The following is a 27256-nucleotide window of genomic DNA, read 5'->3' on the forward strand; positions in this document are numbered from 1 at the left end:
TGACTGAATTCATGAGCTCATCAAGCGCCTTGCCTTTTGATTTCAGCCGAATAGCAATTGCTGTGATTAGACCGCCATCTAGCGGTGAAATCTGAAAAGGAGACAAAAGAATTACTTAAATCCATCGCTGGGTAAAGGGGATCGTAAGCGTTTTTCAATGTTCAAGTATGTGTTAGTTATGTCACTAGCACAGTCAAACGATAAAATGAGAAATTCTACAATAAGCAGCACTACCAAAACGTATATTCCCTGACCGGGAATCGAACCCGGGCCGCGGCGGTGAGAGCGCCGAATCCTAACCACTAGACCACCAGGGAAGGCTGCCTATTTCTGCAAATTTAGATTACTTAAACAAAATTTAAAAAATACACTTCATTGCCAAAAGTATGTGGACAGTGGTTCGTCAAACATCTCATTCCAAAATCATTGGCAATAATATGAAGTTGGTCCCCATTTACTGCTATAAAAGTTGCCATTCTTTTGGGAAGGCTTTTCACTAGATGTTGGAACATTGCTCCGGGGACTTGCTTCCATTCAGCTACAAGAGCATTAGTGAGGTCGGGTACTGATGTTGGGTGATTAGGCCCGGCTTGCAGTCGGCATTCCAATTCTTCCCAAAGGTGTTCAGTGGAGTTCAGGTCAGGTCTCTGTGCAGGCAAGTCAAGTTCTTCCACACCGATCTCGACAAATCATTTCTGTAAGGACCATGCTGAAACAGGAAAGTGGCTTCCCAAAACTGTTGCCACAAAATTGGAAGCACAGAATCATCTAGAACATCACTGTATAGACCATTTTCTAGTACACAACACACTGACGTCACTCACTGATGTGCGCGCCTTGGCGGAAGTAAGAAAGCCATCGCCATCTACGCCCATTCAACATAGCCTGGATTTACGTTTTATTACTTTTAAACAAAATTTCATTTTTTTTGGTTCACATACGCTGAACAGTCGCTAAGATGATATTTGGTTGTGATCTTTGCAAAACAACTATTTTGGATACAGCAATTGTTAGCTAGAATGCTAACGCTCATTGATATAGACTGTAGCAAAAGCTAGCCAAAGAGCCATTTTACTGGTTGAAATGTAAGTGTTTTTTTAAGTACAATGCAGTTGATTTGCAATAATGAGACAAACATTATATTAAGCAGGACATTCATACCAGCCTTAAAATCCAATTATAATCCAAAAGTAGTGTGATTTTTTTTTGCATTGTTTGCTGTTTTCTTCTGTCTTTTCCTTTTTTCTCTTTAGGTCTTTAACTTGGTTGTTGGTGCATTGGGGGGTTATTGGGGGTGGGGAATGGAATTCATAGAATTTTTATTCCTTGGGGGGGGGGGGGGGGGGGCTGTGGGCGGGGTCTCGATTGGTTGAGGTACAGCTATTGGGGAACTGTGGTGGGATCTTGGAGGGTTCGGGTTCACGTTTTTTGGCCTGGTGGTAGATTGGTCAACATGCCCTTGAGCAGGGCATTGACCCTGGATGCTTCTGTGTGTCGCTCTGAATGGGAATCTGTTGGATGACTGGTATGATGTAGTTATTGAGCGGCTTCACTGCAAGTATATTGTATGTTTTTCAAATATTCAATAAATAAAAAATAAATACAGGTAAAAAAGTAGTGGTGTTCCATCCTTTCAGGCTGTTGATAGATTAAATAGATTAAAATAGTGGAGAATGATATTTATTATAATTTGAGTGTAGTGTTAGATGATTGGGTAATTGCTGTGTTTTTTGTTGTTGATAAAAACAAATAAGCAAAGTATAAGGGAGTTATACTCCATTCTAGTAGGTGGCGATAATACAACATTTATTGGATGCCAACCGCCGTTAAACTTAATCGAAGAGAGGAGTAGGTGAAGGGAGAGGGTTTATACCCCACGCCCCCCCCAAAAAAATCTGTCCACGAAAATAAAACCACGAGGTGAGGAATTTGTGTTTGGAGGTCAATTAGTGGCGAATTTGGTCAACCAAAAATGTAATTGCACATTTTCTACGTGAGCCTCATTTGGTATAAGTTATGGTTAAGTTGTTACTAATGCCCTGACATAAATGGACGCACGTGGCATTTCGGCAAATATGGAGAAGGAAAAGAAACGACTATGTTGGAGTTGTGCCAGTTTAACACACATCTGCCCTCTTATTGGCTAGAATGGTCTCACCTGCCTCCCATCTGAGGACGTGCGTTTCCTTTGTTATAGAACATATTTGTCAGGACTGGTCGTATTTGCGTTATTTAGAATTGTGAAAATGCATGATTGCACCTAGCTAGCTTGGATAATATATTTTAATGGTTTTATGCATGTACACTATTTGCAAGTCGTAACTAACGATAAAAAAGTAAACATTGTCAACCACGCTACTGAATTCATCCATTTTTTTTCTCCGCCTTTGTCACGATAAACAAACGCTGTAATGACATCAGCTGTCAGTGTTGTCTTGTGTGGACCTTGTCCCCTCTCCAGTTTTGCAGGCAGCAGACAGACACCGGTTCCATCCATAGTCATCGGGAAATCTCAGTTTTGCTGCACCACTGCCAGGAACATGTTAAGCAAGAAAAGCAGGATGCAGAAAGGTGGGTAACGATAAGTAGTTAGCTTTAGCATGTATGAACTATCTTGACTAGCTACATAACTAGCTCTCATTATAAACTCAACAAGCTAGCTAACGGTTAATTGAAAGGTAGATTAGAGCTACATTAGCTAGCTCATATTTTTTTTGTCGTGTTGCTGTTTAACTTTGTCTCTAACGTTAGATCTCTTTTGTCTACCGATATCGAAAGGCTCAATGTTGGCTGTTTAATTTCTGCTGCACCTGTTACAGACATCGATATGCAATTATTGTAAAGTCCCTAACGTTAACAAGTTTTGACCGGTGTAGGCCGTCATTGTAAATAATAATTTGTTCTTAACTGACTTGCCTAGTTAAATAACTTAAAGGTTTTCAGAGATTCCCTGGTTGCCTTCTCTGTTAATCTGTTCTTCGATGAGGTTTAACGGCAGTTGGCATTCAAAAATGTTGCATTACCGCCACCCACTAGACTGGAGTACAACTCCCTTATACTTTGCCCCCCCATTTACAATATACAATATAATATTTTGAACAATGTACCTGATAGAAACAGCACAAAATTGCACGTCATGCAATGCACGGCTCACCATCCAACTCTGCACTTACGCACTGTACAAAATATACGAACCCCCCCACCAGACACAGTAAGTTGCTAGCTAGTATTAGCGGGAATTCTCTACAACAAAATGCACAACAAATATTCACCAAAAAACGCTGCATCTTACATGTGATGTTCGAATAACATTTACAAACAAATTGATATAAATTGTACATTTAAATCATCACTTGGGAGTATAAAAATCACTTTTGACATACAGTGCTTTGCAACCAACAATTTACCGCTGGTTTGGTGCTTGTTCACTGGGACGTTTCTAACTGAAACATCCTCCCTCGTAAGCAAGCTACGCAAACCAGCCATGTTGAGTAGGTGAAGGCAAGACTAAACTAAAAACCGAAAACCCATTGGCTTAACAATAAAGTGGCAAGCGGAATCACCAATATAACCCTGTGACACTATAAACACAAAAAATCCAATCTTACTGTAGAATGACAACTTCTGCACTACTCTAGCCCTGGAAACCCCAACCTGCCTCTCTTGTGGGATGCCATGGGCACGCCTACAATTAACACATACCACTACTTTCCCCAATGCTACACATTCCTTTCTCTCATGCCCTTCTGCACACTTCTCACACCTAGGAACCTCCCTCCTACGCACTGCTACCCATGAGCTTGACACCTGTAACAACGAAATGTATTCTGCACAAAAGCTTGTATGGGATAACATATACAGTACCAGTCAAAGTTTGGACACTCCTACTCATTCCAGGGTTTTTCTCTATTTTAACTATTTTCTCCATTGTAGAATAATAGTGAAGACATCAAACTATGAAATAACACATGGAATCATGTAGTAACCAAAAAAGTGTTAAACAAATCAAAATATACACTGCTCAAAAAAATAAAGGGAACACTTAAACAACACAATGTAACTCCAAGTCAATCACACTTCTGTGAAATCAAACTGTCCACTTAGGAAGCAACACTGATTGACAATAAATTTCACATGCTGTTGTGCAAATGGAATAGACAACAGGTGGAAATTATAGGCAATTAGCAAGACAACCCCAATAAAGGAGTGGTTCTGCAGGTGGTGACCACAGACCACTTCTCAGTTCCTATGCTTCCTGTCTGATGTTTTGGTCACTTTTGAATGCTGGCGGTGCTTTCACTCTAGTGGTAGCATGAGACGGAGTCTACAACCCACACAAGTGGCTCAGGTAGTGCAGCTCATCCAGGATGGCACATCAATGCGAGCTGTGGCAAGAAGGTTTGCTGTGTCTGTCAGCGTAGTGTCCAGAGCATGGAGGCGCTACCAGGAGACAGGCCAGTACATCAGGAGACGTGGAGGAGGCCGTAGGAGGGCAACAACCCAGCAGCAGGACCGCTACCTCCGCCTTTGTGCAAGGAGGAGCAGGAGGAGCACTGCAAAATGACCTCCAGCAGGCCACAAATGTGCATGTGTCTGCTCAAACGGTCAGAAACAGACTCCATGAGGGTGGTATGAGGGCCCGACGTCCACAGGTGGGGGTTGTGAATGCCAAACATCCTGCACGGTGTTGGGCTCCGAGAACTTCACTACACCTACCACTTCAGAGACTTCGCCCTCACTCACTTCAATTTTTCCTCCTGTCTTTGATCTGGTGTACAGCTCACTCTGCTTATACTTTCAGCCATTTCTTTTTTAATAAACAATCTCCTGTTTTTCTGCCATTTTTTTACCGATTCAAGCTCACCCTCTCTCTGACCTCCTGTTTTCTTTTTCCCTCCATTCCTCCTCTGTAATCCAAGTATATGTCTCCTTATGATAATACTATAATTCTACTGATGTGCATCTTGTTCTTGCCCTCTCAAGGGATGCCATTTTCCATCAACCCGATTTTCTCAGTTGCTATTCTGTTAACGTTACATGCCACTCCTTACCTTTTGACATAAGGAGTGGATTGTTGGCTACAAAGACCGGTAACCAGACTAATTCAGAGATGCCTGTTTTAGTAATGCAGTTGCTCAGAGTTACTACAAGCCATTTGCCAAGGTTGTAATTGTGAGCTGTTGCAGTGATTCACCCTAGTCAAGTTAATTTATTTTTACCTTTAACTAGGCAAGTCAGTTAAGAACAAATTCTTATTTTCAATGATGGGCTAGGAACAGTGTTTTATCTTGTCAGCTCGGGGATTCGATCTTGCAACCTTTCGGTTACTAGTCCAACGCTCTAACCACTAGGCTACCTGCCGCCCTGTACCTCAACTCCTCCATGGAATAGAGCGCAGACCCGTTTTTGAAATAAACCTCTGACTCCTTCAAGTCACTACGCAGGCGATGCTTCAAAAAATGTAAATTCTTAAACCCTTATCGTGTACTTGTGTTTGTATGCTGTTGCGTGCCTTTTCTTGTCTGCTGAAATCCATACTTTATAAGTATTTGGATATGTAGGCCTACGTAATCAGAGATTCAATTGGCACATGCGCTCATTTGCCAAATGCTCATTCGATATGCTTTCAGCACTCTACACTTAAGCTGATGGACCTGTGGCATTAGCTATCACTCAGCTCGTTCTAACAGTCTGGTGGAGTCGTTGGCTTGCTATTTGGTACACTGCTGCAGCCAACGCAGTTACTCAGCTAATTCCCTTCATTAATTTCTATCCTCCCTTAGGATAAGGAAGAGTGCAGTGCAAAGAGGAAAGGAGCGGTGAAGGGATAGTCTTCACGTTCTGCTCAGTGTGTATGTGTTAGGGTGCATGAAGCTATAGACCACTGCACTGATGGAGAAGAGGGAGAGGAAGCCTGGCTACTTTGCCAGGTAAGTGAAAGTTGTTTCTGTGTTTAGGCCGAATTCTTTTAGCGTTGTGTTTTTCGAGACGGCCTGTGTTACCAGGATGCGGCAACTATGTTTTCCTTCACTGTGTGCACAGCGTGGCAGCACTGACTGACCTCCCATTATGCCATTGTTTGTCACGTTGTGTTCAATTACATTTTTATTAGTCGCAAACACGTTTAGCAGATGTTATTGCGGGTGTAGAGAAATGTTTGTGTTCCTAGCTCCAACAGTGCAGTTATATCTAGCAATTCATAACGGTACACACATCTAAAAGTAAAATAATTGAATTAAGGAATATATAAATATTAGGATGAGCAATGTCATAGTCCGGAGTATAACTGTATGTATATAATGGGAGGTATAGACAGTATGTGGATAGTATGTGGATAGAATATGGATATCTGAAGAATATGTAGGATAGAATAGCATATGTACAGAAATAGTTGAACAGGATAGGCCTATAATACAGTATATAAATATGAAATGGGTAAAACGGTATGTAACCATTATTAAAGTGACCAGTGTTCCATATCTATGTACATAGGGCAGTATATCTGTAGAATACATAGGATAGAATTGTGTGTGTATTATATATATTATTACATATAGTACCAGTCAAAAGTTTGGACACCTACCAATTCAAGGGTTTTTCTTTATTTGTACTATTTTCTACATTGTAGAATAATGGTGAAGATAGCAACACTAAGAAATAGACAAAGTGTTAAACAAATCAGAATATATTTTTGATTCTTTAAGGTGGGCACCCTTTGCCTTGATGACAGCTTTGCACACTCTTGGCATTCTCTCAACCAGCTTCACCTGGAATGCTTTTCCAACAGTCTTAACTTCTAATGGCTGAAGGGGCAGTATTGAGTAGCTTGGATGAAAGGTGCCCATTGTAAACGGCCAGCTCCTCAGTCTCAGTTGCTAATATATGCATATTATTATTAGTATTGGATAGAAAACACTCAAGTTTCTAAAACGGTTTGAATTAATTCTGTGAGATTAACAGAACTCATATGGCAGGCAAAAACCTGAGAAGTTCCACTTCCTGTTTGGATTTTTTCTGGGGGTGCCATATTTTCAACCAAGCTCTTATTGAAAATACAGAGAGATATTGATGGGTTTTCACTTCCTACGGCTTCCACTAGATGTGAACAGTCAATAGAACTAAGTCTGATGACTCAAATGTGAAGGGGGGTCGAAGGAGACAGAATTTAGTATGAGGTGCCATGAGGTGACCATGCATTCAACACGCGCGTTCACGTGAGAGGCAGCTCCGTTCCATCTCTCAATTGAAGTTGATTTAATTCTCCGGTTGGAACGTTATTCAAGATGTATGTTAACAACATTCTAAAGATTGATTCAGTACATCGTTTGACATGTTTATACTGACTGTAACGGAACGTTTGGACATTTCGTCACGTTATAGTGGTCGCGCTTTGAGACTTTGGTTAGGGTATTAGGTAAACAATTCGAAAGTAGCTAATTTGACATAAATAACGGACATGAACGAACAAATCAAGCATTTATTGTAGACCTGGGATTCCTAGGACTGCATTCTGATGAATTCATCAAAGGTAAGGAAACATTTATCATGTATTTTCTGGTTTCTGTTGAGTCCAACATGGTGGCTAATTTGGCTAATCATCTGAGCTCCGTCTCAGATTATTGCATGGTTTATATTGCCGTAAAGTTTTTTTGAAATCTGACACAGCGGTTGCATTAAGGAGAGGTATATCTATAATTCCATGTGTATAACTTGTATTATCATTTATATTTATGTTGAGTATTTCTGTTGAAACGATGTGGCTATGCAAAGTCACTTGATGTTTTTGCAACTGAGACGGAGCTCAGATGATTAGCCAAATTAGCCACCATGTTGGACTCAACAGAAACCAGAAAATACATGATAAATGTTTCCTTACCTTTGATGAATTCATCAGAATGCAGTCCTAGGAATCCCAGGTCTACAATAAATGCTTGATTTGTTCGTTCATGTCCGTTATTTATGTCAAATTAGCTACTTTCGAATTGTTTACCTAATACCCTAACCAAAGTCTCAAAGCGCGACCACTATAACGTGACGAAATGTCCAAACGTTCCGTTACGTTAATCTCCTGCCACCATGGGACCACGCATCCGTCATACCGCTCAGGAAGGAGACGTGTTCTGTCTCTTAGAGATGAACGTACTTTGGTGTGAAAAGTGCAAATCAATCCCAGAACAACAGCATAGGACCTTGTGAAGATGCTGGAGAAACCAGGTACAAAAGTACCTATATCCACAGTAAAACGAGTCCTATATCGACACAACCTGAAAGGCCGCTCAGCAAGGAAGAAGTCACTGCTCCAAAACCGCCATTAAAAAGCCAGACTACGGTTTGCAACTGCACATGGGGACGAAGATCGTACTTGTTGGAGAAATGTCCTCTCGTCTGATGAAACAAAAATGGAACTGTTTGGCCATCATGACCAACGTTATGTTTGGAGGAAAAATGGGGAGGCTTGCAAGCCGAAGAACACCATCCCAACCGTGAAGCACAGGGGTGGCAGCATCATGTTGTGGGGGTGCTTTGCTGCAGGAGGGACTGGTGCACTTCACAAAATAGGATGGCATCATGAGGGAGGAAAATTATGGATATATTGAAGCGACATCTCAAGACATCAGTCAGGAAGTTAAAGCTTGGTCGCAAATTGGTCTTCCAAATGGACAATGACCCCAAGCATACTTCTAAAGTTGTGGCAAAATGGCTTAAGGACAACAAAGTCAAGATATTGGAGTGGCCATCACAAAGCCCTGACCTCAATCCTATAGAAAATTTGTGGGCAGAACTGAGAAAGTGTGTGCGAGCAAGGAGGCCTATAAACCTGACTCAGTTACACCAGCTCTGTCAGGAGGAATGGGCCAAAATTCACCCAACTTATTGTGGGAAGCTTGTGGATGGCTACCTGAAACATTTTACCCAAGTTAAACAATTTAAAGGCAATGCTACCAAATACTAATTGAGTGTATGTGAACTAGAGGTCGACCGATTAATCGAAATGGCCGATTTAATTAGGGCCGATTTTTCAAGTTTTCATAACAATCAGTAATCGGCATTTTTGGACACCGATCATGGCCGATTTACATTGCACTCCACGAGGAGACTGCGTGGCAGGCTGACTACCTGTTATGCGAGTGCAGCAAGGAGCCAAGTTAAGGTGCTAGCTAGCATTAAACGTATCTTATAAAAAAAACAATCAATCTTAACATAATCACTAGTTAACTACACATGGTTGATGATATTACTAGTTTATCTAGCTTGTCCTGTGCTGCATATAATCGATGCGGTGCCTGTTAATTTATCATTGAATCATAGCCTACTTCGCCAAACGGGTGATTTAACAAGCGCATTCGCGAAAAAAAGCACTGTCGTTGCACCAATGTGTACCTAACCATAAACATCAGCGCCTTTCTTAAAATCAATACACAAGTATATATTTTTAAACCTGCATATTTAGTTAATATTGCCTGCTAACATGAATTTCTTTTAACTAGAAAAATTGTCACTTCTCTTGCGTTCTGTGCAACAGAGTCAGGATATATGCAGCAGTTTGGGCCGCCTGACTTGTTGCGAACTGTGTGAAGACTATTCATTCCTAACAAACACAGCGAACTTCGCCAAATGGGATGATTTTACAAAAGCTCATTTGCAAAAAAAGCACAATCGTTGCACGAATGTACCTAACCATAAACATCAATGCCTTTCTTAAAATCAATACACAGAAGTATGTTTTATTAATCCTGCTTATTTAGTTAAAAGAAATCCAGGTTAGCAGGCAATATTAAACTGGGGAAATTGTGTCACTTCTCTTGCATTCATTGCACGCAGAGTCAGGGTATATGCAACAGTTTGGGCCGCCTGGCTCGTTGCGAACTAATTTGCCAGAATTTTACGTAATTATGACAACATTGAAGGTTGTGCAATGTAACAGGAATAATTAGACTTATGGATGCCACCCGTTAGATAAAATACGGAACGGTTCCGTATTTCACTGAAAGAATAAACGTTTTGTTGTTGAAATTATCGTTTCCCGATTTGACCATATTAATGACCTAAGGCTCGTATTTCTGTGTGTTATTATAATTAAGTATATGATTTGATAGAGCAGTCTGACTGAGCGGTGGTAGGCAGCAGCAGGCTTGTAAGCATTCATTCAAACAGCACTTTCGTGCGTTTGCCAGCAGCTCTTCGCTGTGCTTCAAGCATTGAGCTGTTTATGACTTCAAGCCTATCAACTCCCGAGCTAGTTAGCGGGGTGCGCGCTAATAGCGTTTCAATAGGTGACGTCACTCGCTCTGAGACCTTGAAGTAGTTGTTCCCCTTGCTCTGCAAGGGCCGCGGTGTTTGTGGAGTGATGGTTAATGATGCTTCGAGGGTAGCTGTTGTCGATATGTTCCTGGTTCGAGCCCAGGCAGGGGCGAGGAGAGGGACGGAAGCTATACTGTTACACTGGCAATACTAAAGTGCATGTAAGAACATCCAATAGTCAAAGGTATATGAAATACAAATGGTATAGAGAGAAATAGTCCTATAATTCCTATAATAACTACAACCTAAAACTTCTTACCTGGGAATATTGAAGACTCGTGTTAAAAGGAACCACCAGCTTTCATATGTTCTCATGTTCTGAGCAAGGAACTTAAACGTTAGCTTTTTTACATGGCACATATAATGGCACACATATTGCACTTTTACTTTCTTCTCCAACACTTTGTTTTTGCATTATTTAAACCAAATTGAACATGTTTGATTATTTATTTGAGGCTAAATTAATTTTATTGATGTATTATATTAAGTTAAACTAAATGTGTTCATTCAGTATTGTTGTAATTGTCATTATTACAAATAAATACATTAAAAAAATTGGCCGATTTAATCGGTATCGGCTTTTTTTGGTCCTCCAATAATTGGTATCCACGTTGAAAAATCCTAATCGGTCGACCTCTAATGTAAATGTCTGACCGACTGGGTATGTGATGAAATAAATAAAAGCTGAAATAAATTATTTTCTCTACTATTATTCTGACATTTCACATTCTTAAAATAAAGTGCTGATCCTAAATGACCTAAGACAGGGAATTTTTACTCAGATTAAATGTCAGGAATTGTGAAAAACTGGGTTTAAATGTATTTGGCTAAGGTGTGTGTATATATACTTCTGACTTCAACTGTACATACGCAGACTACGTACATAGTCTCAAGTGCAGGCTGACAACACGTTGATAGGTGCACTCGTTACATCCCTCTGCTGTGTCTCCAAGATGCATCCCATACCTTTCAGGCTAGAGCTAGGCTAATAACCTCAGTATTGCATGGAGAGGAGACTGTATAGCCCGAGGAGCGGGAACATGGAGGGAGGAAGGACCTCTTGTTTCTTTTGACCTCTTATTCCTTTTGACCACACCGCCTCAGCTAGCATCTCCTGCTCTCCCTCTCTTCCTGTCCACTGAGCAGGGTGCAAAGGCCATTCAGGATTGCGGAGTGCTTGCGAACGTAAGAGACACTGTGAAATGGCTGCCTGTTATGTCACCATATTTTGTCATATGGCCTCCAGGACTGGCTTCCAGCCCAACAGCCGGTCCCGGTTGATTTTACATTATTACTATTGTTTCTAAAGTTTTTGTTTTCTATCCCTGTAAGTAGCTGAAGCATGAGAGCCTGGCTCTCTGTCCTGTTGTTGTTGTTGGGAGAGTTGTTTGTTTTGTGTTATCTGTGGCTGTGCTTGAGTGGGTACACAGGCAGGCCAAACATTTCTCTGTAACCAGGATAGAGAAAAGGCAAGAGTGAGACAAAATGGTAGAGCGCCAAAGGAAATCTATACATTCCGCTTGTGGAAATGTCCCTGTGTGAAACAGGATGGTAGTGTGGCATTTGCTGGTGAAATCCTGAAACGTTTACTAGATGTCGGTTGCTCTGCAGTATCCGTAATTGCAGAGAAGCTATTAAAAGACCAGCGCTGTATCCGTTTGTCTCGTGTCTCCAAACGTATTGATCCACTGCCCAGTGCTCCTCCATTAGAGATGCTCTATATCTCTCAGCTTCTTCATTTTCACACATCCTTTGTCTGTACAGCATTGGTTTTCCTTGAATGTTGACTTCCCTATCTCTCTCTTTTCAACTTTCTATACTGGGCTTACACTGCCTGGGCCTTGTTTACAACCTGTTTCAGTCAGTCGCATAGGCCTAGCACTATCCCTGTGTATACTGGGTGATTGTAGCTTTGTTCTAGCTTCCCCTTTTAATGAACCTAGGCGGGGGTGGGAGATGCCATGACGTCATCGCCTGACCTATCAATGGTTAATCAGGGAAAAGGGGAGCAGAGAGAGGAAGGTGGGGAGAAAGGTAGGGAGAAAGTGAGCAAGCAAAGGAAATCAAATGTTTATAAGCCTGAGTAAACAAATTGCCCTCTTTCTCCATAACCTCAGGCTGAAGAGGCGGAGACAGCTCAAGCAGAGCCAATCAGGGAAGGCAGTGGCTGAGCAGAACCGGTCGGATTCGTCCGCAAAGATGCCCGTCATCTCCTGCCCAGACCCTGCTTTTTCTGAACCCCTGGAGAGGATTAAACCTAACCTGCCTGGAGGCTCAGGTAAAACTCAGTCACACACAGGAACCTTCCCTAGGCACTGAGGCACATGACCCCCTGTTATGAACAGAGGGTCAGAATGATCATCTTATCAAGGAAGTTTCATAACTGACTAGATTCTCTTCTGTTTTTAGTTTTGGCAGTTTTTTTTGGCAGATTTTAGGACAATGTGATGAATATCCTCAGCTCTCCCTTCAGATTCCTGTGGTTGGATGGAGGAACAGCCAGTTGGCAGGTGGAATTTTCCATGTCTTGCAATGGCATAGCACATTATCATGATTACATTAGAAGTGTGCTGTGTATAAAGGAGTAACTAATATACATCAATCATTTGTGAACCTATATTACTGTCACAAGTAGCCTAATAAGTGTCTTTATTCAACACTAATATATCTAAACAAATGTCGTTTTAATCTAACAGTATTTCTATCAGTGTTGTTATTGAACTAAATAAGCAGTCTCCTTCAATGACCGACAGGTCTTCTATAGCTAGTCCAGGCCTTGACCTGTAACTTTTTTGCACTTGTTAGCCACATTTTTTTTTATTTACGTAAAGAAAAAAACTCTGAAGGCTCAAGTCACTAGTCCAAAAAAATAAAGGTCTGTAACACCATGTTTACATCATAGTATGATGCAAGGAACCACTTTACAATGCATTACGATCATTTTTACCATAGAGAATCAGACAAACATGTAGGCCGCACTCTTTGCATACTCAAGCCTGTCCCAAAATATAACACTGCCCCTTTAAAGCTATCCTGAAGGATGGATGGCCACCTTTGGTAGCCTGTAAAATATTGCAACATTACAATTACAACCAAATACTTTCCCCCCCTCTTTTTATAAAATAATGAAGGGCGTAAAAAATGTCTAGGATGGTTCAAAACACTCTGGGACTGTGACGACAGTCAAAATTCATAGACTGCATATATAAAGTTGAAGTCGGAAGTTTACATACACTTAGGTTGGAGTCATTAAAACTTGTTTTTCAACCACTCCACACATTTCTTGTTAACAAACTATAGTTTTGGCAAGTCAGTTAGGACATCTACTTTGTGCATGACACAAGTCATTTTCCCAACAATTGTTTACAGGCAGATTATTTCACTTATAATTCACAGTATCACAATTACAGTGGGTCAGAAGTTTACATACACCAAGTTGACTGTGCCTTTTCAACAGCTTGGACAATTCCAGAAAATGTCATAGCTTTAGACGCTTCTGATAGGCTAATTGACATAATTTGAGTCAATTGGAGGTGTACCTGTGGATGTATTTCAAGGCCTACCTTCAAACTCAGTGCCTCTTTGCTTGACATCATAGGAAAATCAAAAGAAATCAGGCAAGACCTCAGAAAAAAAAAAGAATGTAGACCTCCACAGGTCTGGTTCATCCTTGGGAGCAATTTCCAAACGCCTGAAGGTACCACGTTCATCTGTACAAATAATAGTACGCAAGTATAAACATCATGGAACCATGTAGCCGTCATACCGCTCAGGAAGGAGACGTGTTCTGTCTCCTAGAGATGAACATACTTTGGTGTGAAAAGTGCAAATCAATCCCAGAACAACAGCAAAGGACCTTGTGAAGATGCTGGAGAAACCAGGTACAAAAGTATATATCCACAGTAAAACGAGTCCTGTATCGACACGACCTGAAAGGCCACTCAGCAAGGAAGAAGCCACTGCTCCATTAAACCGCCATAATAAAGCCAGACTACGCTGTGCAACTACACATGGGGACAAAGATCGTACTTTTTGGAGAAATGTCCTCTGGTCTGATGAAACAAAAATGGAACTGTTTGGCCATTATGACCATCGTTATGTTTGGAGGAAAAAGGGGGAGGCTTGCAAGCAGAAGAACACCATCCCAACCGTGAAGCACGGGGCTGGCAGCATCATGTTGTCGGGGTGCTTTGCTGCAGGAGGGACTGGTGCACGTCACAAAATAGATGGCATCATGAGGGAGGAAATTATGTGGATATATTGAAGCAACATCTCAAGACATCAGTCAGGAAGTTAAAGCTTGGTCGCAAATGGGTCTTCCAAATGGACACTGACCCCAAGCATACTTCTAAAGTTGTGGCAAAATGGCTTAAGGACAACAAAGTCAAGATATTGGAGTGGCCATCACAAAGCCCTGACCTCAATCCTATAGAAAATTTGTGGGCAGAACTGAGAAAGTGTGTGCGAGCAAGGAGGCCTACAAACCTGACTCAGTTACACCAGCTCTGTCAGGAGGAATGGGCCAAAATTAACCGAACTTGTTGTGGGAAGCTTGTGGAAGGCTTCCCAAAATGTTTGACCCAAGTTAAACAATGTAAAGGCAATGATACCAAATACTAATTGAGTGTATGTAAACTTCTGACCCACTGGGTATGTGATGAAAGAAATAAAAGCTGAAATAAATTATTCTCTACTATTATTCTGACATTTCACATTCTTAAAATAAATTGGTGATCCTAACTGACCTAAGTCAGGGAATTTCTACTAAGATTAAATGTCAGGAATTGTGAAACTGAGTTTAAATGTATTTGGCTAAGGTGTATGTATAATTCAACTGTATATATTGTATAAGCAGTGAGGCTGATGCAACCGATCAGACCGTTTAGCCTAAAATGTTGATACATGACTCATGTTTATTCCTTCATATTATAAGCTCAGCAATGCACACATGGCTGTAGGCTACATGCAAATGTTCCAAAATGCAATTCGCGGTTAAACACTGTTCTCAAAAGCGCACCACTTGCGCAAGTGGTTTCACATGACAGAGATGAAAATATCCTTTAGAAATGTAAAGAAAGGGGGGAGATCTGAAGATGCATGGGATACTAATATGACTAGGATTGTGTCTATGGCTTCTAGATGACAAAGTTGATTTGAAAACTAAAAGAACATGAGTATAATGCTGGTTTTAATGGCATATGAAGTGTTTATAAAATAATTCCCTAAACATTTCTATGGTTTTATTTTGGCTAGGCTACTTTGCTAAATGTAAGACATGCTTCATAAAATGAAAAACATTCAGGTTTTAAACATTTTTGTTTATGGTTAAACAATTTTGTTACTGCTGACCATCTCTGCTCAGATTCAAGGTGGGTGATTTGCGGTGCACAACAGGCACTGTCCTCTCCGGTCTTGTGACCATTTATCTGAACAAGCCAGTGTCTCGTATGTTGACAGAATCAAACCTTTAGACATGAATGTTAATTATCCTTCATTTTATTTGTCAAACATTACTGGAGTTTAGCCTATACAATGCATTGGGAAAGTATTCAGACCCCTTCACTTTTTCCACACTTTGTTACGTTACAGCCTTATTCTAAAATGGATTAAATAAAAACATGTCTTTATCAATCTGCACACACTACCCCATAATGACAAAGTGCAAACAGGTTTTGAAAATGTTTGCACATTTTATTAAAACTAAAACATAATTACATAAGTATTCAATCTCTTTGCTATGATACTTGAAATTGAGCTCAAGTGCATCCTGTTTCCATTGATCATCCTTGTTGTTTCTACAACTTGATTGGAGTCCAACTGTTGTAAATTAAATTGATTGGACATGATTTGGAAAGGCACACACCTGTCTATATAAGGTCCTACAGTTGACAGAGATTGTCAGAGCAATAACTAAGCCATGAGGTCGACGGAATTGTCTGTAGAGCTCAGACAGGATTCTGTCGTGGCACAGATCTGGGGAAGGGTACCGAAACATTTCTGCAACATGGAAGGTCCCAAAGAACAGTGGCCTCCATCATTGTTAAATGGAAGAAGTTTGGGAAACTTCCTAGAGCTGGCCGCCCGGCCAAACTGAGCACTCGGGGGAGAAGGGCCTTGGTCAGGGAGGTGACCAAGAACCCTAAGGACACTCTGACAGAGCTCCAGGGTTCCTCTGTGGAGAAGGTTGTCCTTCTGGAAGGTTCTCCTATCTCTGCAGCACTCCACCAATCAAGCCTTTGTGGTAGTGGCCAGACGGAAGCCACTCTAAAGTAAAAGGCACATGACAGCCCGCTTGGAGTTTGCCAAAAGGCACCTTGAGTGGCTCAGCCAGAGCCCGAACTTGAACCCAATCGAACATCTCTGGAGAGACCTGAAAATGGCTTTGCAGCGATGCTTCCCATCAAACCTGACAGAGCTTGAGTCGATCTACAGAGAAGAATGGGAGAAACTCCCCAAATAAAGGTGTGCCACGCTTGCAGCGTCAAACCCAAGAAGACTCGAGGCTAATCGCTGCCAAAGGTGGTTCAACAAAGTACTAAGTAAATGGTCTGAATGCTTATGTAAATGTGATATTTCAGTTCTTTTTTGTTGAAAAAATTAGCTGTTTTAGTGTGTGGGGGGGTGTAGTCAAGTTTAAATAAGGCTGTAATGTAACAATATATGGAAAAGTGAAGGGGTCTAAATACTTTCCAAATGCACTATTTATGTAATTAAAAGTAATTTAAAGTTTGACTACATATACTTCACCTTCCTCATGTCATGTCATCGGTTTGGACATGAGGCTGTAGCCAATATGCATATCACTTTGACATGTAGGACTTTTTTATTTGTGTACATGAAAAATAGATTTTAATATTACGCCAATGTTGATCCAATTCTGATCGGAGTAATTGTTTGATTTAGTTTTTCGGACAATTTACTGTAAATCTATTTTTGTCAGATTTTATTTTTTTTCTTGTCCCAGACGAGCGTTGATGTCGAGGCCTGTAGTCTGTAAAGCTTAGAGACCTTTCATTAACCCCGTGTTAATCTACTAGCCACAGTACTGTCAGTACCAGGCCAGCTGTGTAAACTGCTGTCAGTAATCTAATTAAACCCGGTAATTTTTCTCTCCAGCCCAGTGTGGGCATCTAGACAAAAGAACCCACATAACCCTGACAGACAACTCACTGAAGGACAGACAGAGCTCCGTGTTATTGCTGTGTCTGTCTTCTCCAGGCCTGGTTATAAAGGATTCAAGCTAAGGCCTTTTACCGTGTGCAGCCTTTTAATTTAGAGGTTGTTGCATATTGGCTTTACAAACAACAATGTAATTCAATCAGAACAGATATCCCCATAATCCTAGGTATGCAGTTACTGACCAATGAGTCTATTTAGTCCTATACTGCATTCACTCAGAGCTACAACAGGACACAGAAAGAAAACAAACATATCTTATGACTATTTCTCGATCTGATAAAGCTACCAGTCACTATGCAGTAGTGAATAAGTGACGGCTCTGTACCAAATGTGATCTCTGAATGTACAGTGACCCACGGCTGGAATCCTCACAGCTGTACAATGCTGAGTCATCCCTCCACTGTTTCTGTAGGAGCTGGAGTAGAGGACATAGTGGGAGGGTGTTTTTAATAAACTGGCTCTGGCAATTAGTGAGAGATTCCAATATAGCTCAATTTTAAAGCACTATTGTGTTTGTGCATACATGCTTTTGTTTCTGATTGAGCTGCTCTAAGGCGGTCATCTATCTACTGTGTCAGTGACCTGTGGCTGTCTTTCAGATGGCAGCAGCAACGGGAGCAGCCAGGCCAAGAGAGAGAAGAGGCCCCCCGGGACAGTGGAGTATACCGTTAGTACAGGCTGCCTCTGTGATGCCTCACGAACTCCTCTCTCACACTACAACTCCCATAAACCCAAGGGGTTCTGACTTCAAAGACTCTAGCTTAGGAAAGCAATGTGGACAATAAACCTCAAACATTTTCTTCAGAAAATACAGGGGTGTATTCATTACGTCTAGCAATGGAAACCGTTTTCCATTTTTAAGAACCAAATGGAAGCAAACTGAGCGAACGGACAGAGGGACATACCTGAATTTGTCCAATAGAAACTCATTTTCATGGCAAAATGTTTTCTGTTTTGGAGTAAACGGTTTCTGTTGCAAAACGTTTTGCGACAAAATCGGCTTAATGAAGACACCCCAGTTGTATGCTTTGCAAGATTTCTGTAGATTTAGTCTCATGCTCCATTTTGCTTTGGGTAGATTGATACTTTTGGTAATCAAAAATAACCAAGGATTTAACTTCATGTTACAGGTGGGACTCCAGGAATCTCTAAGCAGCATTGCTCTGAAGTTTAACATCACCCCGAACAAACTGGTGCAGCTCAACCGTCTCTTCTGCCGTAGTATTTATCCTGGACAGGTGAGGTTTCAGCACATTACACACCACTTCATGCTGTAAATCCTGGCTAACATGCCTGTATTTCACCTTTGCAGAAGCTGTTTGTTCCTGACGTGGGCCAATCGGGTGCCGACTCTCAGTCTGTGGGTTCTTTTGACCTCGCCTTCCCCAGCGGCCTATCAGAGAAGGTGTTACAGGTAAGTCAGTTCTCCTTTTTAAGATAACCCATACTAAAGTAATCTTTGATCCTGGTTCTGTGCTTGTCCCTGCTGCCTTTCGATATGTTTCAGGATGGAGACTCCAGCGGCAGGTCAGTAAGACCATTACGACGGCTGCTGTCGCCCCCGTCCGAGGACGAGAGCCCCGCCACAGTCAAGTTCATTAAGATGAGCTGCAAGTACTTTACTGACGGAATGGTAAGTGGCCAAACCGTAGGTCATTTTGCATTAAAGACCACCACAGCAGACTCAAACTGATGTGTTTTATTGTCTCCCAGGGTGTGGTGGGAGGGGTGATGATTGTGACGCCCAACAATATCATGTTTGACCCTCACAAGTCGGACCCCCTGGTGATCGAGCGCGGTTGTGAGGAGTACGGCCTGCTCTGCCCCATGGAGGAGGTGGTGTCTGTGGCCCTCTACGACGACATCTCCCGCATGAATCTCAAAGACGCGTTGCCGTTGTAAGAACCCACCCTGCCATCTTGAGAAGCTCTTTCACACTCTGTCCATCTTTCACTCCCTATTTAAACTAGCCCTTTTTGCTCTTTCTTGATCTTATCTTAACCTTGCTTTTCTTACTGACTCTTCAAGCGTCACACTTTTTCTTCTTATTTCTACCTCTTTCTGCACTCCTCTCTCTCACTTGTTCTTTCTCCTCCCTCTCTGAGGTGGAAAGTTGAACTGATTTCCGGTACCAGATTCTAGGGGCAGACGACTCGGATTCGTTTTTGTCTTTAGTTTTTGAATAATCTATTATATTTTATTTTGAACTGGTTCATTTTCTCGGTTACTATTATTTGTAGTATTATTATTTTGCTTTTTGAAATCCCTTTTTATTTTTCTGTTTTTCAGTTGCATTTTCTTTTTGTTCATTTATGATTTCCATTTCTTTTGTTTAATTATTTTTATTTTCCCATCCTGCTTTGTGGTGTGCCCCCTGACACTCTACAGAGACCTACCCCAGGATCTGTGTCCTCTGTACAGGCCCGGGGAGTGGGAGGAGCTGCCCTCGGAGCGCGACCTCAACCCCTTTAGCCGCTACGAGGCGCTGGACTCCAAACGACCCATCGTCCTGGACGACATCAACTCTGCCCTGTCAGAGACGGGTATGACTGGGAGATAACACACAATGACTTATATTGGATCAGGATGAATCATGGCAAATCATTATACACATGTAGTTAAAAAACAAATTACCTCGTGCATAATAATAATTTAGCAATATTTTGATCCATGTGGTCATTTTAATAAAACAGCATGGTTTCTTATATCCCAGTCATAGCGAGAGCAGAGTGTGATCCAGCAGACAAGTCTCCATCAGATGAGGTTTTCACAGAGCTGGAGCTTCCCTTGAACGGGAGCGCTGAGGAACCGAAGAGCGGATCCAGACCACCTGCCACTGCTACAAGCCCGAACCAGCAAGGAGAGCCTCCAGGATCTAATACCCCTAAATGGTTAAAGTCCCAGGACCAGTCCCCCTCTGACGCAGTCCCACTGACCTCGCAGAGAGGGGAGGAGGAGGATGAAGGACTGGTACAGAACAGCTCCATTGAGGACACGACAGAATCACTGCCCGTCTCATCAGAGACTGAGAAAGACGGTGAACTCTTGAAGGAGAAGTCTGCTAGCCTAGCCACAGGCCGAGACAAAGATGACAACTCTACAGGGCAACTAGTGAACAGTGTTAGCATTAGCGAACAATCAGAATCAGCAATGGACCAAAACAGGAAGCTGAGCTTCAGCGAGACCGCTGAGGCTCCGGGAAAATGTATTTCTTGGGAACCCAGCCCTGCAGGCGAGCTGCAGAACGGACCAATGATAGAGGGGCTGAGTGAGGAAGGGAAGCGGAAGAGGAGCAACAAAGCGGAGGTGAAGTCCAGGCTGCTGGAGCGGATGCAGGCGCCCATCCAAAGTGAGTGTTAACAAACACTTCAAGCATTTTGTGTCGTTTCTTGTATTGCATTGTTTCAAATTTTTCAAATCTCTCTGCAGACACGCTTCTGTCCACGGAGGAGAAGAGTAAGACCCCTCCCATGTTCCTTTGCCTCAAGGTTGGCAAGCCCATGAGGAAGTCCTTCGTCATTAGCCAGTCATCCAGCCCCGCTCACACGAGAGGAAAGCAGCCGGAGTACTGGTTTGCTGTGCCCCAGGAGAGGTGAGAGTTCAACCACTGAGACCACAGCCAGAACCTCGATGACAACTGGTGTGTGTTCACAATTTTATAAACTTTCAATAAATGTTCTGAAACATAAAAGTGTGGTGTGTTTCAGGGTGGACCACCTATATGCATTTTTTGTCCAATGGTCTCCTGACGTGTACGGTAAGGTGGCCAGGGAACAGGGCTTCGTGGTCGTGGAGAAGGACGAGCTCAACGTGATCGATAACTTCTTCAGTGACCCCGTGACCCCTCACAGCTGGGAGGTGAGTTCACATGGCATGATCCCTCGGATGAGTGCATTTTGACTGTGATATGTTAACATTGTGGTCAAGTATTTTGTGGGTGTGTGTGGACCAAGCTGTGTTCAATGTTTGGACTATGAGTTTTATCGATTTAAGTATATTTTGACTGTACGGTTAAGCAAGTTTTGACTGTACGGTTAAGGTATCTAACAGTACATGGTCGTGTTCGTAGATCATCACCATCAACGAGGCGACGCGCAGGCAGACTTTTGGCAGTTACGAAGGGGAGGAGCCTTCAGGGGATCCACTGCCGATGCTCAGTGACCCTAGCACTCTGCTACAGGACACACACATAGAGAAGGTACACACACGCCATGACTCACAACACTTTCAATCAAAAAAACAAACATGTGACTTCACCTACACAACCTATGCAGAAATGCACATCAACACACACTTCCCAGAATCTGTTTTTCTCTCTCCTCACAGCTTGCGTGTCGGCTGCCGGCGCGGGTGCAGGGGTATCCATGGAGACTGGCTTACAGTACGGCAGAACACGGGACCAGCCTAAAGACCCTGTACAGGAGCCTATTGGATGTGGACAGCCCTGTGCTACTGGTCATCAAAGACATGGACAACCAGGTACACACACAATGACAATGGTGCCCAATTTGTATTGGACTGTTGAGTTTAAAAAAAATTCTCCTCCCCCATTAGTTGTTTGGGGGATACTCTACCCATCCCTTCAGAGTAAGTGATCACTGCTATGGCACGGGAGAGACCTTCCTCTTCAGCTTCTGCCCTGAGATCAAGGTCAGACATAGTTATATTTATACTCTGTGTGTTATCATTATACCCATGTTCAAGTTTAATGCTTTATATGAGCTGGATGCCATTGCTTTTCTCCCTGACTTCCAATGTGTTGCTTTTCCTTTGCTCAGATGTACTGCTGGACTGGGGAGAACTCCTACTTTGTTAAAGGCAACATAGATTCTCTTCAGATGGGAGGAGGAGGGTGAGTGTATTTGAATATATGTGATTGAGCAATGTGAGGAAGCGTGCAACTGGCATGCTGACTGCAGGAATGTCCACCAGACTGTTGGCAGATAATTCAATGTTAATTTCATTACCATAAGCCACCTCCGTTGTTTTAGAGAATTTGGCAGTACGTCCAACCGGCCTCACAACTGCAGACCACATGTTTTGCGTCGTGTGGGCGAGCGATTTGCAGTGACCCATGGTCGCGGTGGGGTTACTGTATGAGCAGGCGTAAGCTACTGTAAACTAACACAATTGCAATTTGAATGCACAGAGATACCATGACGAGATCCTGAGGCCCATTGTCATGCCGTTCATCCGCTGCCATCACATGTTTTGATGTATACAACAGCGTGTTCCAGTTCCTGTCAATATCCAGTTACTTCTCACAGCCATTGAAGAGGAGTGGGACAACATTCCACAGGCCACAATCAACAGCCTAATCAACTCTATGTGAAGGAGATGCTGCATGAGGCAAATGGGGGTCATACCAGATACTGACTGGTTTTCTGATCCACGCCCCTACCTTTAAAAACAATCAAATGCATCTGTGACTAACAGATACATATGTTTTCCCAGTCATGTGCAATCCATCGATTAGGGCCTAATCAATTTATTTCAATTGACTGATTTCCTTATATGAATTGTAATTCAGTAAAATCTTTGGAATTGTTGCGTTTATTTTTGTTCAGTGCATATACAAAACACAATCTCGTTTTTGACTGCACTGGGCCTTATAAGAATGACAACAAATGACAGCTTATATACACAAAAGCTCTGGTGATCAGGTTATGAAATGGCATGACAGATATTTTGATGTCTGTGTATCACCTGAAATAGCTAGCCTATTAAATGATAGGCTGTCGCTACGAAGTTTTTGCCCCCGCCCCTACGGAAACCTCTTTCTGAAAGCTAAGGATCTGGATCATGTTCTGCGCATGTGTTATTTTATGGACACTATGTAGCTACTGCTCACACTCCACCTCCCTTTACGTTTCCCTCCTTTACTCAGCCTCTTCTGAACCATGATGATGTAGCCCATCTCTGCCTCATATTTCTGTACGCAGCGTTGTACCCTCGCTGTCACGCTTTGCTTGACAAAAAGCCATGTAAGCATCTTTGTGTGACCTGCTCTCTGTTGAAGTCAACTTGTAGTTGCCATGTCGTTATGAGTTTGTCTGACCTTTTTTCCTGTCTCTCTCCCTAGAGGTCAGATAGGGCTGTGGGTGGACGCTGACCTGTACCACGGCACCACCTCCAGCTGTGCCACCTTCCACAACCAGCCCCTCTCCCCCCGGAAGGACTTCACCATACACAGTGTGGAGGTCTGGGCCTTCGAGTAGCCTCCCTCCACCTCCAGTCTCCGCCAAACCCCACCCACACTGGTGGGAACTTAGACCTAGTTTCAACGATTCTGATGCAATTGTCCTTGCTAACGAAATCCCTCATAGGTAACTATAAAACATAATTGTGAGATTTTTGTATTGGGGAAAGTGTCTAATAGTTGGTACAATGCCCATCAAAAGGGAATAAGGCATCTGGTGAAGTGAATAAACAACCATCAATTCTCTACAAACGGAGCCAATCAGATTATTCTGGTTGATAACAAAAAGGAGCAATCTGATTTCCCTGAGATATTAGAAACTGATGTGAAAAGAGGAAGCAGGTGAAAGGGAAGTGCTTTTAGGTAGTGCTTTTGAGACTCATTTCTCTAACACACACACATCCGCCCCAAACCCACTTTAAATATAGGAGTAATTGTTTACAAAGAGAAGAGGTTTGCATTCACTGAAGGTTGTATTGTTCTCATGTCTCCAGTCCTATATAGACTGAATGAAAATGTTGCATTTCATGACCCTCGCTTTCCAAAACAACTGCCCACTAAGGGAACATACAGTGCATTCGGAAAGTATTCAGTCCCCTTCACTTTTTCCACATTTTGTTATGTTACAGCTTTGTTCTAAAATAAATTAAATTGTTTTTCCCCTCATCAATCTACACTCAATACCCCATAATGACAAGACAAAAACGGGTTTAGACATTTTTGCAGATGTGTATATATTAAAAAAAATATATATATATATATTTAAAAAAACTAACTGTGGCATTTACGTAAGTATTCAGACCCTTTACTCAGTACTTTGTTGAAGCACAGCGTCGCTGCATAGCTATTTTCAGGTCTCTCCAGAGATGTTCAAGTCCGGGTTAGTTGTCCTGTTGGAAGGTGAACCTTTGCCGCAGTCTGAGGTCCTGAGCACTATGGAGCAGGTTTTCATCAAGGTTCTCTCTGTACTTTGCATTCAGGCCAAAGAGTTCAATCGTGGTTTCACCAGACCAGAGAATCTTGTTTCTCATGGTCTGAGAATCCTTTGGGTGCCTTTTGGCAAATTTCAAGCGGGCTGTCATGTGCTTCTGTCTGATCACTCTACCATAAAGGCCTGATTGGTAGAGTGCTGCAGAGATGGTTGTTTCTGGAAGGTTCTCCCATCTCCACAGAGGAACTCCAGAGCTCTGTTAGTGGCCATCAAATTCTTGGTCAACTCCCTGACCAAGGCCCTTCAGTTTCGCTGGGCAGCCAGCTCTAGGAAGAGTATTGGTGGTTCCAAACTTCTTCTATTTAAGAATGATGGAGGCCACTGTGTTCTTGGACCTTCAATGCTGCAGAAATGTTTTGTTACCCTTCCTCAGATTTGTGCCTCAACACAATCCTGTCTCGGAGTTCTACGGACAAGTCCTTCAACCTCATGGCTTTGTTTTTGCTCTGACATGCACGGTTATCTGTGGGACCTTATATAGACAGGTGTGTGCCTTTCCAAAGGGTCTGAATGCTTAAGGTATTTCATTTTTTTTTTGTAATAAATTTGCAAACATTTCTGAATCTGTTTTCGCTTTGTCATTATGGGGTGTGTGTGTAGATGAGGAAAAACATGAATTGAATCAATTTTAGAATAAGGCTGTAATGTAACTAAATGTGGAGAAGGGGTCTGAATACTTTCAGAATGCACTGTAAAGAGGGAGGTTTTGTAATGAACAAATGTTTTATTATACTTTTGTAGCTGTTTTGTTTGTTTCATCACCTTTTATAATTTTCTGTACACTTTGTTTTTTTTAAAGATGAATGCATTTTGAAATGTTTTCACCTTTTTATAGAATTGTATGTTTTTGTTTGTTTTGCGTTTCAATTTTCTGTTTTGTTTTGAAGGAAGTCCCATCATCGGCCACAAGGTTGCTAAATCCCAAGCAGGAAATAGATTGACGGTTCTCAAGGCAGTATTAGTCTGTCACATCTCTGACCAACTGTACCTTCTCCTTGTTTGATATGCGTTTCTGTAAGTAGGGTGAGTTGCTACAGAGTGTGAGGGTTTAGTCCATTGATACAAGGGAAGTAGGGAGGGATGTCGTTTTGCACTGCAGGCTTGTAAGACAGTTCAATAACTCAAGGTGATTGGTCTTGTCTGTGGAATTAACATCATTCACTATTGTCACTTTCTACCACTACAACAGGGAAGGATGGGTCACCACTGGTATTTTATTTGGGAAAGAAAGGGATATACCTTTGTTTTTTATCTCAACACGTTCTGTTGATCTCGTGCAACTGAGGGTTCCTTTTTATTTTCCAAACCGAGTGTTCATTTCTGTCTCAAGTAGTTACTGTAAGATGACTAGGCCTACTGCATGATATGACAATACTGTAACTGTTGTTCCTGCTCATATGACATTCCCCTTCCTGCGTTCCCACTATCCACAATCCTTACAGGTATGGCTTTGTTTTATGTATTTTTGTCATATAGATGTTGCATGTTCTTCTCATTGTGAATGTTTCCAGTATTTATTTCCTGTGAATCCAAAACCATAGTATCATATGTGAATACCACCAAGGATGTATTTATTCTATTGTTGCCATGTTTAAAACGAAATAAACAAATAATAGCATTCCATGCTGAGATTTTTGTTTTCCCCCACTTTCTTACTCTCTGTCTTATGTGGGCTACATAGGCAAATGCAACTTGTGTAATTATCTCATAGTCTAGTAAGTAAAGCTGACTCAATTTTGAAAAGTAGTTTAGGATTTAACTGAGTAAATTTCTCAACATCTAGGGGGCGTACGGTCATGACTAGAAGGGATCTAGCATTTGGCAAATTAACGTCAGAAGTAGAAACATTTAGCATTTTAGCAAACCCTTTTCCTGACCTTTAACCTAATTATCCTAACCTGCTACGAAAAGTAAAATCTGACATTAATTTGACAAAAGATGGATCCCTTCTAGCCATGACCAGGGCATTTGCGCTTAACTTGCGACCAGGGACAAATGAATGCAGGCGTTTACCAGGGCTGAAGCCGCTGGGCCTAGGCCAGTGGGAAGAAAAAAATAATCATAGAAGGAAATGTATACTGTTAGGTTCTAATTTCGTAGAATAAAAACTCAATGGACATTATGAAAGCTTAACCAAGTTTCTTCTTCCCAGAGGATCAATACAGCTGCATTAGACAAATATTTTCACACAAGCACTGATATTTAACCGTTCCTCATACCCATCTGTACAAATGTCGTTCTTTACTGCTAGGCAGGACACTAGTGTTACGGGCCATAAACTTTTATTTCTCCCTTAAGGTGACCCTGACCTCAACCCCCCCCCCTCAATCACTAATCCATGGCTCTCTCCCCTTATCAATGTCTGCCACATGTAATCGCTCCCCTGCACTCAACACATTCAAAGCTTAATTGCATACACTATATACCTTCCTCCTATAACCATTAACTTCTGGTGTAGACCCTCTAAACCTCAGCACTCATCAGTGACATGAACAAGTATATTTTCATATTCTCTGAACCCAATAATATGTAGTGTTTTATTTTTTTAAACTGCAACCGCCAACCACTGGGGGACTCGAGCCCGC

At 42.0% G+C, this 27256-nt stretch overlaps 1 protein-coding gene and 1 non-coding gene across 4 annotated transcripts; one reads left to right on the forward strand and one right to left on the reverse strand.

The window, feature by feature from the left end:
- Nucleotides 1-245: 245 nt before the first annotated feature.
- Nucleotides 246-317, reverse strand: trnae-cuc (transfer RNA glutamic acid (anticodon CUC)). The gene has a single exon. It is a non-coding gene; the product is annotated as a tRNA-Glu (tRNA).
- A 1876-nt stretch (nucleotides 318-2193) lies between these two features.
- ncoa7b (nuclear receptor coactivator 7b) lies at nucleotides 2194-26300 on the forward strand. 3 transcript variants are annotated; one of them, XM_071413199.1, is made up of 17 exons: nucleotides 2194-2571; nucleotides 5784-5930; nucleotides 12420-12580; nucleotides 18081-18148; nucleotides 18612-18719; nucleotides 18794-18895; nucleotides 18989-19114; nucleotides 19195-19379; nucleotides 19870-20024; nucleotides 20195-20830; nucleotides 20911-21073; nucleotides 21189-21339; nucleotides 21551-21679; nucleotides 21808-21960; nucleotides 22036-22131; nucleotides 22260-22333; nucleotides 23564-26300. In XM_071413199.1, exons 2-17 carry the CDS (start codon nucleotides 5893-5895, stop codon nucleotides 23697-23699), a joined length of 2481 nt encoding a protein of 826 aa, XP_071269300.1. In that variant the 5' UTR covers nucleotides 2194-2571; nucleotides 5784-5892; the 3' UTR covers nucleotides 23700-26300. The 3 variants fall into 3 exon arrangements, with proteins under 3 accessions (XP_071269300.1, XP_071269301.1, XP_071269302.1); XM_071413200.1 differs by lacking the exon at nucleotides 5784-5930 and having other exon boundaries at nucleotides 2195-2571; XM_071413201.1 differs by lacking the exon at nucleotides 2194-2571 and having other exon boundaries at nucleotides 5788-5930; nucleotides 12458-12580.
- Nucleotides 26301-27256: the final 956 nt, after the last annotated feature.

Source organism: Salvelinus alpinus, chromosome 8, assembly GCF_045679555.1.
Source record: "Salvelinus alpinus chromosome 8, SLU_Salpinus.1, whole genome shotgun sequence".
In the NCBI taxonomy this organism is placed as follows: domain Eukaryota; kingdom Metazoa; phylum Chordata; class Actinopteri; order Salmoniformes; family Salmonidae; genus Salvelinus; species Salvelinus alpinus.